At 38.5% G+C, this 18,190-nt stretch overlaps 1 protein-coding gene across 16 annotated transcripts in view; it reads right to left on the reverse strand.

Moving 5' to 3' along the window:
• Nep1 (M13 family metallopeptidase neprilysin 1) overlaps positions 1-18,190 on the reverse strand; it is a 150,862-nt gene that overhangs the window by 96,838 nt on the left and 35,834 nt on the right. For all 16 annotated transcript variants that reach the window (XM_086978401.1, XM_086978397.1, XM_022788350.2 and 13 more), the window contains 2 exons: positions 1,812-1,990; positions 30-59 (listed from right to left, as the gene is read on the reverse strand). In XM_086978401.1, coding sequence (XP_086834527.1) covers positions 30-59; positions 1,812-1,990 — 209 coding nt within the window. The remainder of the gene's footprint in view (positions 1-29; positions 60-1,811; positions 1,991-18,190) is intronic.

Raw genomic sequence — 18,190 nt, forward strand, 5'->3', positions numbered from 1 at the left:
GAACATTCCTTATCAGCCTTTATACTTACCTGTTGTTACGCACTCCTTTGATATACAAACTGAAACAAGGCAAAACAAGCCGTTTAGAACGTAAGGTTAGTATTCTACGTCTGTGTGCGCCCTATTCTTTACCTAGTATCATTCTTTGTATATCGCAGCAATATCTCTGTGTCGAACTGATTCCAGTTACGTAGTCAATGCATAAATCTTCGATGATTTACGTACGTCAATGAAACCGAAAATACGCGCTTCGGTGAAGCGATCGATATCCACTTTAACAAGAACATGAATGCACTCATAGCTTGCTACAGCGCAGCGTCCTTTATACACGATTTGTTACTTTGAATAGACATCTTTTTTTTTCTCATTATAATTCAACTTCACTTGCCTTCATTCACTGCTTGTAATTTTAGTGGGTCCTCATTGCAAGGGTGCAATCACCCCATTCCGAACAGCGTTGTCAAATATAACGTTATAAGAGAAATATTTGAAACTGAGTCATTAGAAATCGTTCGTAACCACTTTACAAAAGGGCTCCATTTGACATAGGAGGGATGCAATATCGCGCCATATACTTTCTCCACAATGCTACACAGACATTGCCGTGGCTATCAAAGATGACCGCCTGAGGTGTTTCTTTTTTTCCAGTCTCTTAATTGTCGTGTCTTCTCTGTCTTGCCCGTCTAGACGCGGTGCTTGCATTTGTATGTGTCTGCCTGAACGCCGCACTGCGTCTTGCGTTGCGTACCGTTGCAGTCGAACTCTACCGTTTTTCGGTGCAATGCGCCTCCGATTGTTTGGGTATTTTCAGGAATAAGGCATCCTTTGCATTTAGAGAAACTGGCGAGCTTAATTCACGTGCACTTTTGATAATTGTACACCTAGCTGAACAGGCTATGGCAAAAAGGGCAACGACATAATTGTAATAGTATTATCGTCAATTTTTAAAAAATAATTAGATACAGAACGAATCACGGCCAAAATTACGAATTAAATCATATGGGTAAGAGTGGCAGGATGATCCTCATAGTACACTGAAATACTGGCTCGGATCAGAAATCATGTTTACGTATACATGTCGGTTATAGTTTATTTAGCTCATGGACGACGTGATGAGAAACAGAGGGATCAATGCGCCAGATACTGATTGACAACTGGGGGGCTGTTGTAGATTATTAGTGAGATACATGCGGTGTGTAAGATAAGCCCTAAAAGACGACCTTTCTTCATGTGGAAAAGCCGAGAGTCAGCCTCAGTAAGCGAGGACGCTCGATTTCAACCTGATATTTACATAGTGTTTAGTTTTAATTTTAAAACTACATGTAGCTTTCTGCAATCAGATATAATAATAGTTCCATATTCATACGATAAGCTTTATTGCTCGTAACAAACGTATCCGTATATAACACTTTGCTTGAATAAAAATTTATTTGTCTATTATTTAAAATGACAAGGAAATTGTGGTATGCGTGACATGCTTTGTCTGCTCAGCATAACCGTGTCCCCAGTCTATGTATGCTTCGGTGGTAAATTTATCGTTTCGGAGAGTTCAACAGTTTGCAGTAGAGAACTGGGAAACTCCGCCCAATGTAAGGCTATAACAACATTTTTGAAGTGCGCCACTTAAGTCCAGCGAGAACTGGGCAGTCAGTCAGAAATGATAAAAATCAGCTCACTTCGGAGGCGTTGTATTCTAAACATTCAGGTCGAATTTATCCATCTGGAAACTTAGATTATAATTAGATTAATATAGATTTTGCATTTAAAATAGATACATATATACAAGGTTTCCCAACGATGAAATCACTTACTTTTCGTTCCTGATTCTTTAATATGGGCTATGTGCTGCTGGCCGTGTTCGCTGCCGTCACCAACAAAGTGGTGAGGAGAATTCCTTTGGGACCCGTCGAGGGAAAATGCAATACTTGACCACAGTAGACTGGAGCCCAGGCATGTGATAACGCCGACCAGAAGCAGTTCCGTATTTCGACTATACAGACAACGTAAAAAAACCCCATAGGAATCATAGATTAGAATATGTGACTCTTCTGACATTTGCTTCTTTATATATCAGTCTAGGTCTAGGCAGAATAGAATCGAGGTAGATTAGAAGTGTGCCTCAACTGAGAGAACTACACGGTGTACTAATTTATCACCTTTTCACTGAGATTTTTCAAATGTGTATTCATTTTAACAAAAAGCAAATAGCTTACCTAGAATAGCGATGTTTGTTTTTTCTACGTGGTCACGATGATATAAAGCGTAACTATGAGAATGTTGTTGTAAAGAAAAACACTTGGCTTATCTACAAATCGTATTGAGTGAAGCGCACTGCTTGCTATAGCTTTGCATCTTTCTTTAAATTCTCAATGAACGGTGCCTGGAATTAAATTCCTGTTTCGAGGCTACGTAGGAAGCACTCTTAAGGTTTTTCTAATCTAACTAGAGTTTAGTTTATTCTAGTTAATTTTACCCTCTGCGGACATTCATATAGCTTGAAATCGTATCCAAGATGTCTAACTTTGTCTCGCCCTGCCACTGAGTAACTATTGGGTAAGTATATCTAAGCAGAAGCTTTCGTAAAGATGTTCCTTATGAATGTTATGAAACGACGAGTAGAATACGTCAATAGAAGGCTCGCAAAAACAGACTGTTCTTTTTCATAATAACGCAGCGATATTTAGAAAAATCTACTGCACCTTCAGATCGGACTGGGCAGGCAAAAAGGGCGAAGTCGCGATAATCATGGTGATCAAGTCAAATGCTAAACCTATAAAAGCGAAACGCACTCAAGACGTCTGTATCTGAGCGTAGCCCACATTACATTTGTCAAATTTCAGCGTGCCCGATATTCACAGGTATTATTTATGGAGTATTTCTTTTACTAGTATTATTACTTCGGGGCTCGACCCGTAAAATAACATTCATTCATTAAGTCCGAAAGGAATTATCTGTGGGATTTCTGTTTAGTATATTTATATAATGTATATATTAACGCGAAACTAATATAGTACATACAAAATCGAACAGCGAGGCCACGCACGGAAAGTTATAATTATCAACCCTGTTCCCATTGATATATTTGAAACATATATCTTCGGCGACGTATTTTAACTTACAATGGAAAAGCTAAATAAGGATTTTAACTGAGTAAACTTTTCCCCTTACTCAATCGCCGTGTTCTTTATAAAGTACAGCCCAGTTTTGGGAGCGATCATGGCAGTTATATGAATTCTGTCTGAATATTATGTACGATTATCAATATCTGGGTACAATATATGGCAAATTACATAAATTAATTCTTACAACTTTAGCTTTTTTGCTCAGTCAAAGGCGAACCGATTCTATCTTAAGCAACAAGCAACTGGAAAGACCTATGGAAATTTATCCCTCGATTCCGAATCGATGATGTACTTAACGAAGTAACTGTAGTAATTCATTGATAATTAATCAATATTTTTGTATTGTAGTCGGAGCCATCTGAGAATAAGTCTGAACCGTTCAGCCATCTAATTAGGCCCTCCTTAGAAAAACGGAAAATAAGGCTTGTTCCTCGTTTAAATAAACGAGAGAGAGATGGGCCAATACAATCTTTCGCTACGTATATTTTTCATATCAAAATGTAAATTTATCTATTTATGAGTTTTACGACACAAATTCATTCAGTATAAGCCACCGTAACACTGATTAGCCATACAGGTATAAGGAAGAAGACAGCGAGACGAGTATCTTCAGGCTGATTTTACAAATCTGACTAGTTATCGTGGCATATCAAAACGAAGAAAAACTAATAGAGTTTAAATGTTGCTACGTAAAAATGCACGGATTCGTTTGGTAAAATTTATGGCCTAGCCGCTGTTCCCGCCATGCTTTAGTACACTGTGCAGAAAACCTCGACCGTCGAATGCATGCCTCGGTTGTTTTAAGAGTGTTTGTCTTGAATAAAATACGCATATGTCGAAAAAAAGAGGAGATACAAATCTCTGGAGAGTAATAGCTAAGGAATGTTTATTTCATGTATGTCAATGCAGCAGGAGGTACGCGAAGGCAGGCTAATATAATTTCAATATACTCAAAACATTGTTTTATTACTCAAATGCAATAGCTACAACAACAATTACTGTTACCATTCAAGTAGCCTTATTAACTAATATCAGAAAACTGTAGTACGCTCATAACGTAGTATTATTATATAGTCTTGCCCTATTAAGGACCTCTAACAGTTGAAAAGTCCGCATCTAGTAAGGGAGAAGAAGATATATAACTCACCATGGCTATACAGCAAGTCATCTGAATGCTGGAATAATTAATTTATATGGACCACGACAGGCCCCCCCTCCAAGAATGGGGTCTCTTCACATAAGTTCGAACTTGAGCGGCTAAATCAGTGAGAAAGTACGTTAATGTTTCTCCATCTCGAAGGCAATTCGTCACTACTTATTATTGGTTGACACCGTTACACGTATTTCTGATGATGGAACGAATTTCTCTAAAAGATAGAAATATGGCCTGAGCTAAACATACAGCAGATTTGTGGATTTCCAACCATCTACGTACGCGTGCATATGCACTAATCTCACAAGACTCGACTCAATAAACCTTCAATTTATATATATATATATATATATATTGTTTCCTTAGTAACACGTGCGTCTATTTATCAGCGTAAATTTTATGTAACAACGGTTGGCAACATTACAACTGTGTTGTAGTGAAAAAATAATTTGTTCAGCAGGTCGAGGGAAATAGCTGGAGACTTAGCTTCTTCATAAACTAACTATTGTACGAAATAGCCTCTATCAAGGGATTTCGGACCAATAACATTGAAATACACCGCGAGAGCTAAGAGCGATATTCAGCTAATTACGCCTGGCATAATACCCTACTCTAACGCCACCACTTCGTTTACAACGTTCAACCAAATAAAACATTTACGTCTTAGCGGTAGGAATGATAAGCCGTCTTGACGCCCACCAAAGCTACAAGTGGCTGCCTGCGAGCGTAAATAAACATGGCTGCACATTGAAAGCATAGTAATTATTGAAATGCTACGACAGCGTCTATCGCTTTTCCTAGACCATTACATCTAGGAGGAGTGCCGCACAGGAGATTATGACTGAAAATTCGTATCTTTGCTCAGCCTCTTCGATATCACAGTGCGACTTAGTTCTATAGAAAATTCAACTGAAGCCGTCTCAGCCATATCGATATATGCGTACAATTTACGTACAGCATTCTCTACTGAACCAAGACGTATTGAAACATCTCTCTACCATATTTATTACTGTTTGGGGAACAACGAAAAGGAACAAGGTGGACGATATCGCTAGTCCAATGTCACTTTCCAATGTAAATTTCTATAGTCTTAAAAAGCCCGGCTATCATAAAAACAGCCATTTAGAAACTAGCGGACGTTCAAAGTCGATAGAGTTTTCATTGTTCAATTTTGGTGCTATCTAGCGTTCTGTGGCTGGCTAGAATCAACGGAATATATATCTATTAGAAGCGATTGGAAATGCTGATGTTGGATAGTCTTCGGATGATGGTCTTCGTTTCATCAAAGTGTATCGATAGCGGACATTTGTATTTGAAATTCCATCGAATGCTCCGAAACTTTTTGGTTCTCGCCACCCAAGACCTCGTATTCTAGTAGTATTCGAAGACTTTTAGCGCTGGCGATTTTAAACATTCAGCTAATAAGCATTTTAATGCTACTTACCTCGATGGACTTACGGCTAGCAAACGGAATATCTAAACCGTTAACCCTTCTCATTGAAGATTTCCAATAGCTTAACGTTCAGAGATACCTTGAAGAAGAGGGTTTCAAGATAAGGTACGTGAAGGCACTTCTAATGTTAGTCACGAAAATTTGCTCTGCAAAGCTCAAGCAGATGTTCCTCGCTTGATGTCAAAATGTGATTACTCCGTTGTGTACACACAAACGTTTGTGAGCTCTATCTGGCTCCCACGATTTCGCCATGGAGGTCATGTGACTAGCATCCTATAAGGAAGCCAGTGACACGGTTGGAGATAAACTTGCAACTAACGTGTCAAACTGAACTGGATACCACCTTGAACGTTTCGGATAGGGATTACGTAGGTTATGTCGACAGGTACACCATTAACTAAACGGACTTTCCTTGTGGGGCAATGTTTCTGCTTAGTTAGAATGCCTCCTGTCGCTAGCGGCCCGTTGTAATTTACCATCACATCTTATGCAAGTAATTCACGCAGGCTAAGATAAATCCATTTTATCTGTAACTTCTTCCGCGGTATTAGCCAATCCTAACTCAATGAACAACTTGCACTACTACTAACAATACATACGTGTCGGGTAACCTACTAGGATTGCCTCGTTGGCTCAAATGTCTTCATGGCGTTCATAATGTAGGTCACTGATTAAACTACTGATAAAACTGATTAAACGTAACTACAATACCATTTTTAGGTTATCTTCCTTTTCATATTGAATATACTATGATTACATATTAAATAATTGTTCTTCAAACCCTCTACAAGCCAATTACATAGTACTGTTCAAACAGGCATATTTTATCGCAATAAGTTGCAAGTCCTTTGATATTTTTACGCATGGTATACATGTATGTTAGGTTGGGAAGTTTCCGTGCTTTCGAGAAAAGATCCTTCACTTCCCCTCTAATGATTTATTTTTGCGTTTAGCGTTTAAAGCCGCTTTATTTTCTCTTTGACAACATGCTATGAACATAAGGTTTTGTGAGTATAATCTAAATTCGAAGGAATTCTTCAGAGATATTTCAGGCGTAACAAAAAGTACATTTTCAGTCATTTTTGTACTATGCATTATATTGAAGCCAAATCGTTGCCAACACATTTGTCTTATATTTCCTTCGCGTACGGTAACAACGCTATCACTAAAAGGACTGCTTAGAAGTGGTTCGCAGCGTTGGAAAACGGTATATGTAGCGTATAGGATGCACTATGATAGTGACAATTTGAAGGCATTTTTTGGAGGAAAATGACCGACAGGAAACTCAGGAATCGGTTGGAGATATGGGGTGCGATCACTCGACTATCATTAACCACCTTAAGCCCTTTAGGCTTACACAGACACTTAGAGCTTAGCTATCCTATTAGCTTTCTGAATCTAGAAAAAATATACGGCTTAACGCTGTATCGCAATATCTCACACGGTGTTAAACATAACGCTACCACAACGGCTGATTTTTAGCGACGAAAAGTCGTGTCCGAACATCGGTCTTATAAGAGACCAGAATAGGTGGCTCCAGAAGAGAAGCCAAGGCTCAGGGTCGACTCAGATCTTCACCCAAAAAACTTGTGTTCTGCGTTGGCTAGGAGATTTACTAGGAATTGATTCCTGTGAACTAGACAATTGTCCTATATATTCGTTTGGTCCGGAGTCAAGCATTATATCAACAGGAAAAGTCGGGCAAACGAGATCAGGTCATTCCGCTACGTGGCAACTCAAGATGCCACACATGGCAAACATCGTTAAAACTATCCTTCCAGACTTCGACTGAGAAGTTTTGCTCGACCCTCAATGTTCTGCGGCTTTTCTGCCCCAGCAAACGTTTGCCTCTTTCAATCAGCAGTAACTGAAATTAGGAACCGCACGTTTGAAAGTCTGGCGAGGAGCAATGTACGAGTGGGCTGATAGATAAGAGAAGGTAGTGCGTATGACGAAAGTAATACGTAGCAAGATCACAGGACCAAAAATATACTATTTTTCATTTGGTACCTAGTCGTGGGAACTTTCTTTAATATATAGACGAACACACCTTCTGTACATACATTCGAATAGAAATATCATATGTACTATAACTTCATCCATTTTCTTTTTCCCGTCGCTATCGAGATTCATGAGATCGTTCCTGAGCGCCCTTTTTGCCCTAACTGAATTACAGCAAAAAAAAAAAAATACGATCCGGATGCTGGCTTAAGTCTTTCCCTAATTTGTCTAAATACAATCTTAAATTGAACTGTACAGCACGTTTTTTCGCACCCGATGTTGACCATAGTTGTTATAGGGAGCAGTCTATCGGATTGCCTTCACAGGAATGTGTGTATGATAGTTACCTCAAGCAGCTAGTGCCCAATTACTTGCAGTGATCCTCTTTATTATCATAAGCTTATTATTGCTTTTTGGTTCCGACTAAAATTTGTAGGATACCGTCTTGGTGGCAGATAATTCAAATCAGTTAGAGAAGAGCTGATACGCGCAATTATAGTTAAAGGTAGTATAGCTGAAGGTCACGTACACTACGCACTGTCATTTACAGACTGGTATTCAGGTGATAACAATCACCTGCCTGTTGTAGAATATCTGTTAGGGTAAGGTCTCAATTTAGTGCAATCAAATGATTGCTTCAGTTTCTAATAGAGGGTTAATGGCCGATGAACTGTATATGCGATACGCACAGAAGTTGGGTTAAACGTTTTCTACACACGGTTACGTTATACACCAGCCCATTTTTCGTCTGGGAAAATTTTATTGGCACCCTGATAGAGCGATTCGATGTTCGCTTCAGTAACGCTTCTATCCGATGATATTAAGGTGACACAAAACAACAGCATAATTAGTTACCCCGTACTTAAATACGGGTTGCACGATTCGAACGGTTCTGTCGCCAACTTAGTACCTGTATTGTAAAAACAGTCAGTCATACAATCGGCTGGCTTAAATAAAATGAACGATAATTTGACTGGGCTGTTTCTCTGTGGACGACCCAGTTTTCACGCAGAGAAAGCGACGGACCGCAAAGGAAGCACTAAACCGAGCCTTCAGCATTGAAACCGTTCAACTCAACGCACAAGCGCAGACAAAGGGAGCACGTACACGTACTCCATGCTGTATTGTACAACGACAGACAGCATAAAAAGCAGTATCGAGCAGCCTTTCGTTTCCGCTAGAAAGGAAAATCGGCTTTTCTTGTTGTGGAACATTGTTGGTTCTCCTCAGACCTCTCACAGTGTTAAGACACCGCTTTTGTCGAAACAATGACATAGCATTGATGGCTGGCTAAAATAGCTTGAACAGTACGGCAATATATTTAATCTATTTTAAGCCAGAATTCTATCACATTTTAAATGAACAGTTCGGACGTACGATGCCGCTGAGAAGATGATGACGCCCTTTGATACTATTTTGAGGAAAATCAGGTTGGATGAGAATACACAGTGGCTAAGCTTCTCGATATGAATATCCTTTAAACAATAATAATATAAGTTTATGAGAATAACGTGTAATAGCGAATTTAAATGGATATTAATAATAGACAAAACCGATATTGGATAATTAGCACGCTAGAACACGTACAGTTAGTTTCAATCCATTATGCCCTTCAGTAAGTTCTTCATTTACGTAAGAAACTATCTAGCCTATCTAGTTTCCTCAAGAATTCGAGGCATTTGGCCTTTTGGCCTGAATATGTAGATTGATAGAGCTTCATAAGGTGGCCTTCATCGTCTCGATCATATCAGGTATTTGGAGGCTATAACAGATAAATCGTTTATTTGGAGCAGTTTAACGAGGTCGGTAAGCTGCCTAACGGAAAAAGAGCCCGTTATGCCTAAATAGCGACTAGAATGCAAGTCCAGGACCTTCATGGGTACTAGTATGAATCAGGCTGAAAGATACGGTATTAAGGTACCCAAAGTCTACAGCTGTTCATTGTCGATGCTTCGCAAGATCAGGCATAAATTGATTAGAAAAAATCTTTTACTTCTCATAAGCATAGGGAATGCATAGCAGTCGAAAACGCTACTGTGTACCTGGAAAATCCGGGTCACAGATTGCCTACAGGGCTTCCTGTACCAGCAGCTTTCACTGTAGCCGCCTGTACTTTCAATGAAGATTAGAAGTATTGGAATCGTTTTCTAATCCGAATGATATTTGAATCAATGACATAAACGGTCGTTAGTGAGCCCTGTTTTTTGTTGCATTAAAGTGATAATTATTAGATAAATATTGTTATTCCGAGTTCATCTTCTATGATAGGATTTTTCTTATTATGGCTTCTCTGCCTGTCTCTTTGCATATATAGGACTATTTAGGAAAGATTTATGTCATTGGTCAAATCTCCACGGATGCAATTTTGTTTACAAACAGAGTTGACTAGCGGGCATGTCGTTTTTCCTGTGAGGTACCCTCACCTAATAGGCAAGCAGTAGGCCCCAAAAAAAATTTACCATATTTTACAGCTACAGTGCCGCTTGTGTTGGCATCCGTGCTTGAATCATATGAATGGATACAACTTCAATATGTTCGATTTTTACATTTAAACGACATTATTTGTTATTTATATATTATTACATGATTAAAAATTATGATGAATTCAAACAGTATTGCACTTTTTAAAGCGAAAATTTCACATACTACAAAGTCCATATTTCTTGAAAATATTTTTTAAAGAAAAAAATGTTATAACAGAGACTTTGAATATATACATATACGTATGTAATAGATGTAGTAGCAGTGTAGTTGGATGATGTTTTTTGTTAAGAAACGCATTACTGTCAAATGAACCAGCACCAAAAATCCCACGCAGACATGTTAATTTTGGAATGGATTTTCAAAATATGAGTATTCCACCATTTTAGGCACACAGAAAACGCCAGCCTGTTAGTAGGAGAGAAGGGCGTATCGATATAAAGCTTAAGATCTGACGGATACTTTACTTAGGTGGTTAAAGTTCAACCGTATAAAAACAGACTGAGCAGATAGCAGAATAAATCAATGTCCATATAGGCCAAGCGCTCCAGTCGACTGAAAGAGGATGAATTATATACATATTATGCTGATATCACTAAAAGCTCTGACTCACTCATGCAGGTCAATAATAAAAAGTGCAACATAAGCCAAATTTAGCTATCCTATTCTAGAACATAGCTTTAAAAATAGTTACCATAGTGTTTTTTATCAGAACTGTAAACTTTTTATCTTAGGACCCTGGTCCACACTGCGGTTTCACTGGAGCAACCAGACTCCATTACAGATTCAGGATGCGTGTACAGTTGCTCATGGGGCTTTATATCTGTTTCGCGGACACTCGAACATTTTATGATACTTACTTGAACCCATCAGCGATACTTTTTTGAAGCGTTTGACGTAGGCCTCTGCGAGTTGAAGTACGTGGCAGTTAGGTATCTTCTTCCTCAGATAAAAGAAATTCGTTCATTTGTAGTGATACGTAGATTCCCGCTCGCTGCTTGTATGGTCCACAGATCTGGCACCGTTTATATGTCGCAGCTTGGTACCAAATATATTTGAAGCTCAGCAAGCCTTTGACAGATCTTTGAAATTTAGTGCTTGATCAGGCATATCAAAGATCCGATATTCGTTCGTAATAAAGTTAGAGCAATTCTCGAACGAGACAGGGTCGAACTCAAGCGATAACAATCATCTCCGCTGTTCCCCGTCAGTTTTCGCACCTGATAAATTGCCTCGTAATTCTATAAGGTACTACGCGCTCGATTTAATGGACTTATGACCACGATGCTGCTAAACCGCTGATTTCGCTAATGCAACTCCAAGCTTATCTGGAGCTTCGAAAATGCCGAAGTCGGAAACATTCTCCCCTATTAAGCCTCGGATACGCCTGATGCTGTAGTACTAAAAAGTTTTCCAATACAATATTTCATTTTACATCAATATGTGACCCTGAAATCGATTATCGTCAAACTTTAGTTGACTGAGCACGTCTCGGAAAGGTCCTTGTAAAAGTTGCGTCAAGATGATACGTTTTCTTGTAGGCCCACTCAGTACAATATCATCTTCTAACCAAATAATTGGCTCTCTTCAAAACTCTTACTACTTATAGGTAAGACAAAATATGAAATTGAAGAGGTCAATCATACTGACGTGACGCTTTCATCATAAATGAAATTATTTTCATCAAACTTTTTTTTTATAGGAAATATATAGCTCGACCATGGCCATCTAATACAGTTTTCACATAGCCGGCCACTCACTTGAGCACAATTCGAGATAGGCAATAACAAAGTTGATCATTTGTTGGACCGTATAATGCTTTGTTGCTGGCCAGATACCATGAGAAAACAGGTGGATTCCCTGTGGCACAAAAAGCTTACGATAAACATCTGTGTCGAACAAACCGACCTATTCTTATTACAAAATAGGAATTCTCCCTAACCTAGAGAAATTATTGCTACTTGTAGTCGATATTGCTAATCAAATGGTGCTCGTCACGAACCACTCGCTCCTTTTGAACATTGCCACTGTATGTTTGGACCGTTAGGTAAATCGTCCGTGATTATTTTAGGGGCACTGAAGCCAGACGTACCCAAACGGTATCGATAATTATTACAGCGCATTGCTCCTTCAAAATAATAGATCCGATGGACGACAGCATAAAGTCATGCCCAGATTGTCAAAGAGGTGAGCGACGTGAGGAAGCGCTAGCAATGGAAACGAGTAAACAATACAATCAATCTAGTTGTTAAACGTTACTTTCGTGCTCCAATAATTGAGAAATCCCTGATATTAGTTATATGCACACCTTTAACATAAAAGGAAAAAAAACATAATATTTTCTCGTACGGCCACATCATCTTGTTTGACCCATGTAAGTTATGCCTAGGCTAACTTTTTCAAAGTTCTCAGCAGCAGATAAATATCATATTAGCTGTCAAGGACTTTATTCGGGGACCGTCGGGTTTTCATCGTACGTTGCGTAGAGGCATGCATTGTTATTATGCAGCGAGGCTAGTAAATGCAAATGGCAAAAAAAATGTTCGCCATTTTTTCGCAGAAACACTGCAGGTTCGAAAGCTTGATTCTTTGAGTATGTGTGTACATAGGTGAATAAACGAGCTGATGATAGGCGAAATGGCGTTCTTCCAAGACTACTCGTTGTCAAATCGACAGAAACGCTTCAATAAATTTCTCAATAGCGATAAATAAATAGGAGATGCTTACGAGGATCGACGAGGTGTGAGAGACGTTAAAGTAGAAAAAGTAAAGGACTGAACGATTTGACCTTGTTTTCTATAAGGAAGCATACGGTATGCATACTACTAAAACTGCGAGATCCTCAACAGGACGGGAGATCTATACGTTTTCCATATGATCAAATATTATGGTTGACGGAGACATTAGGTTTACTACATGTAGTGCTAGTATGTTCTAAATCTTGATTCTCATTCAGAGACTACAATGCTTAACGCAACGTTTTTCTTTATTTGTATCCCGACTATACTCTTACCGGTGTTTGACCCTGTGCCTTGCTGAAGCAGCATATTTGTATAACCTGTGAGAGCAGTACGATCTACGTAGCCTTGTAGATGGTTTGTGTTCTTCTTGTATAGTTCCTTTTTCTTTTTTAGTTACATACCAGTATATATATATATATATATATATATATACTGGTATGGTATATATACTGGTATATATAAATATATATATATATATATATATATAGCTAAAAGATATAGACAGCTGAATGATGCTAGACGTTCGTACATGCTGGTACTGTGAATAGGTTGGGCTGATACTTAATCGAAAACTTTATTACCTCAGCCTATGAACACTGCTTGTTTTCAAGTAGAATTCATGAGTATCTCTTAGAAAGGGGCGTGTGTTTGAACTTCTCTCATAGGTGACGCTAATCATCCCTTTTGTGATGTATGCAATAAAATATGCGATTTGTGTTGGAACGAACATAGGCATGTCCCCTAGCTGCAGACTAATATCCTATTATCTATACCAGCTTGCTCTAAAGGAGTTTCACATATTAGTTAAAGTCAAAAATGTCTGTACCTCCATTCCGTAAAAAAAACATTAAGGAAATACTAATAATTAAATATGCATAAAGTAGGTAGATTTTTCTAGAATAAACCGTATTGAATTAATAGAGCATTATTTGCGCATTATAACTGACTGTAAGCATTGTTACTAGCCTTATACTTGAAGGTAATTCAAAGAAACGGATGCGCATTCAGTCTCTCCATACGTACTACGTAGGATTGTAAGTTTACTCAGAATATGCCAATAGCGCTGGCTTTATCTAAGGCACCGAACGAAGAAAGGAGAGATACCAAAAAATTAAATTTTAAAATTAAGCCCGAAACCTAGCTAGTCTTGCGTCATGCTGAGTCATTTGTGCTCTCACAAGCAGTACAGACGCTGGGCTTTCATATTTGGGACTATAATTGCCATTGGACTAAACGTGCATGCTGTATCCATCATGCAGGCCCACATCTTTGATTTGACGGCAGCCTATCCCCCGTATTAAGATCTCAATGATCTGTATCTAGCTCGCCTGAGAACTTAATATTTTCTGTCGTTTATTCACTGCAGTCCAGCAATCGTAGGACTAAAATGATCTGTTAGTGAATTTGCCGAAGCTAGCTTGAGCAGCTAGAAACGAGCCCAAGAATTAGAGATTTCGACACCTTTATTCCATGCCAAGAAACGTTAGTTCATCTAACTATATGTCCTCCTATTTACACTGTGTTTTATTAAATGCTCGGTTTAATGAATTCTCTAAGTAGTTTATTTCTTCATATAGAACGGGTGCCGTATATATCGCCTAAAAAAAGTACATGCGTACTATATATAAATGAGTGCTACAAGCCACTCCAGCGGACTTTGAAATTAAGTAACTTTTGAATTAGGTAGTCTAGAATGGATAGAAATTAATATGTACTAGATTTTATTTTTTACACACATATGTCAGTGCTCTAGGTGTTTCCAGACAGCCATACACTTCTCATTTGTGTTCCCATATGTAATCTTTCTAGTTATGGCTTCCCGAAAGAAATCAATAATGGGATATGCTTGCTCACCAGTTGCCCTTTTTAGGGCGAGGAAGTTCTACACGTTCTCATACAGACTTATGAATAGGTGGGTTGAAGCCAATATGTATTCCTTTGCTCTATACAGGAAGCAATTGAGACATAGCAATGAAATCTGGCGTGCTCATCAAGTAACCAAGCTGCGTGCTTTCGGTTGCCGTATCAAAGGCCTATGAATATACTGAGGAAATTGAGGTAACGGGCTTTATTAATTTTCGGGTCTACGGAGTATCCCGTAGTAGCAAGTGCCCGTAATGTTCATTGAAAGTACTACCATCAACCTACTTCCAAGCCTACGCTTTATTGTTAATTAAAGTCCCGCGGATCACATGTGTAATAATTTCCAACTGGCCTAAAGTAAATTTAAACAGAAGACCTATTTTTTATCCGGTTTCTCCATGTTGGTTGTAATTCTGTGACACGAAAAAGATGCCAGTTTTGACTGATAAAACCCTTAGGCTCTTAGCTGGGTTTTCGTGAAAAGGCTCCTCAATTGCAGCAGGGCGCTGTTGCAATTCGGTTCCTGAGATCTGGTCATCTTCTTGGCCTTTCGCCTTCGACATTTAGATTTCCGTTTTTAAATGCTTGGTGCTTTAATCACGTACTCTACTTTCACTTAAAGCTTTTTTGCATAACATCTTCACCAATTGTCCATGAATTTACCAAGCGCTGAACAAACGACCTGTCTAACTCACAGCGTTTAGTAAAGTGTTCCATGTAAGCTGGCCTTCATCTTGTGCTAAGCCGTCGCCTCTATTAATGGAAGCCACGTCTATTTGAGGACTATCAGAGGATCAAACTGCCTGACGCTACCGACCTAAGAAAGCAATTATATACGAGTAGATAGTGGTAGATGACACCTCTGCCTACGTGTTTGTGACAGCCCGTGTCATTCCATGACATGAAAGTACTGCTAACAATGCCTGCATGCGACAGGCTTGCATTGTTAGCAGTACTCGTATCTTGCACATATCCACCTTTCAGGAACTCTACGAAGGCTAACTATCTGACTTAACTTTCAAGTTGAGCGTTATGATTTAGATTTATAAAAAAACAGTAGACACTATCGATACAGAAGAATACATCGCAGACGTGGAATTGCGCAGTGTGAGTTAGGTATTTAGTGTATTAGAAGGCCGATTGTTTGGGACATGTAAGTGTATGTTCACGTCAGATTGTATATCTGCAAACATTTCGATGCACTAATGTTAGTAATAATAAACCATCGATAACTTTGCTACGTGGCGTAAGTAGCTAGCCCGTCCCAGCGTTTCTCCCTGCAGAGTAGAAAGCTATAACGTTACATTTCGTAAATTCTTGCTAATCACTGGTTTTCCCCTAGCTTTTATCCGGAAAGACGATGGCACAGTCTTCACGATCTGTCTAGCTAGTAAAGTTTTCGAGAGGTAATAGCTGCCAGGTGACCCCTGAAGATCTATTACAAGCTAGCCAAGATTTCTGCTCGTCATTCTCTCTATTTTCCTATATTTTTAGGCTCATTATATATGGCCGTGCTGGAAGCAAAGCCTTTTTCTCTCGGAGTCCTCTTTACAGCGAAAAGCACAATGAAGGTACACGAGATCGGTACTATAACGCAACTTTAAAGTTATCGTGCTTTCAGCTTAATAAAGGCATTCGACCTAGCTGGCATTTCTCTGTACTCCTAAAAACAGAAACGGGGCACTGGTCCCTTAGCGAAAATGATGGTGAATGAAAAAAGAAATCTTCAGCGAGATTTGGCCTGGTCTTAATGTAATCATTATAATTTACTCATTATGCCAAAACTACAAAATGTTACGTTGAACCTGCGTTCTTCTTCCTCTTAAGAAAACATAAGTAAAATTTTATATTTATTTTTATTTATATATTTAGCATTTATACGTTATGCGAGCTTTAGATTGAATGGATACTGTCACTTCAAGTGAATGAATCGTATTTTTGCCCTCTACTATTATGGCTAAATAGAGACAACTCTAGGAGATGCTTTCATATTAAAACAGACAACTAGTCCATGAGCGACAGAGATTTCGAAAATGTCATCAGCTTCTTACGATGGCAATGGAAGTATTTTGCGCTGAAGATCTCTGCATAAATGTTTAGTTTTGAAGTAATTGGAAAATTTTTTTTTCAGTAATTCTTTAACGATAGTAGCGTGCCAATTGATCTTTTAGTTACTTTGAGAGTCTGATCGTTCTTTAATAACATTCTTTCTGAAATAACATTCTTTAGCATCTTTTAGGCTATATAAGCCTATAGCCTATAAGTTTTAGGCTATGTAAGTTCGGGAATGACCGCGTTATACGGGCTAGAGCAAAAAATGAAAAAAAAACATTCACCCTATAAAGTTTACGACAGCTCGAAAAATTCCACCTTTTTGAGGACCTGAAAGTAACGTCCTCAAACTCAACGCAGTTGTATTCTAATCTAAACAGCCCTAGAACGTTCACGAACTGAAGGACTCATTCAGGACGGTACACTATCAAGAAACGATTACCCATTATGCAAAGGACAGGCAAATATACATTGGTTTAAGACAAATCAGAAGAAATAGGATGCACTTTTGAAAAAATAGGTTTCATTTAGCAAACAGAGTTTAACAGCTGAGGCAAACGCTAAGTCAATAGTAAACTTAATAAGTGCAAAAAAATCCTACGATCCTACGGCTTTAAAGAAGCGTAAAATTACAATAGTTGAAAAATAAGATAACTTTACCAGCGTCGAGCTGTTATACCGCTACCTTAAACGACATTGTTTGGCATACTTCTAATCATTACGGTATGTTGGAACGCCGGAACGTTATCTATATTATTATTTCCATGAGTGGATGACAATGCTAACGCTTACAGCGTTAAAAATTTTCATAAGTTAAGCCCTTTGTTCTTAGTTGTCGGCATACGCCTTGCCCAGCCGTTAAATATATGATTGTTTATAGTTTTCATTTGTATGTGAATGATATATAAAAACATGTGGAAATCACTTAAATGTAACACTGCTTTTGCCCTACCCTCACATATGTATTACGTTTCGGGTAATAACCGCTATAGTGCACCGTACCCTTAACGATAGTATAACTGTTGTGTGTATAAGACACAATGTAGAAAAACCTAGAAATAATAATCTACTATTTCGTACCCAGTCACAGATGTGCTATGTAAAACCACCAATTCCTTGTTGGACAATCCAAACGTGTGCTTTTGTAGAGATTTTGAATATAATGGATTGAATATAAATATGCAAAAATAAATCCCTCGGACTATCGACGACCACAGCGATACTTTCCACTACGCTTATGTGACGATCCCGTTACTTCATTCAACTCCTAATTAATATTCGTTTCAAATAAACGTTCTTGCATTTGTCTTTGTTCACTTACACG

Source organism: Varroa destructor, unplaced genomic scaffold, assembly GCF_002443255.2.
Source record: "Varroa destructor unplaced genomic scaffold, Vdes_3.0 BEIS01000001.1, whole genome shotgun sequence".
NCBI lineage: Eukaryota > Metazoa > Arthropoda > Arachnida > Mesostigmata > Varroidae > Varroa > Varroa destructor.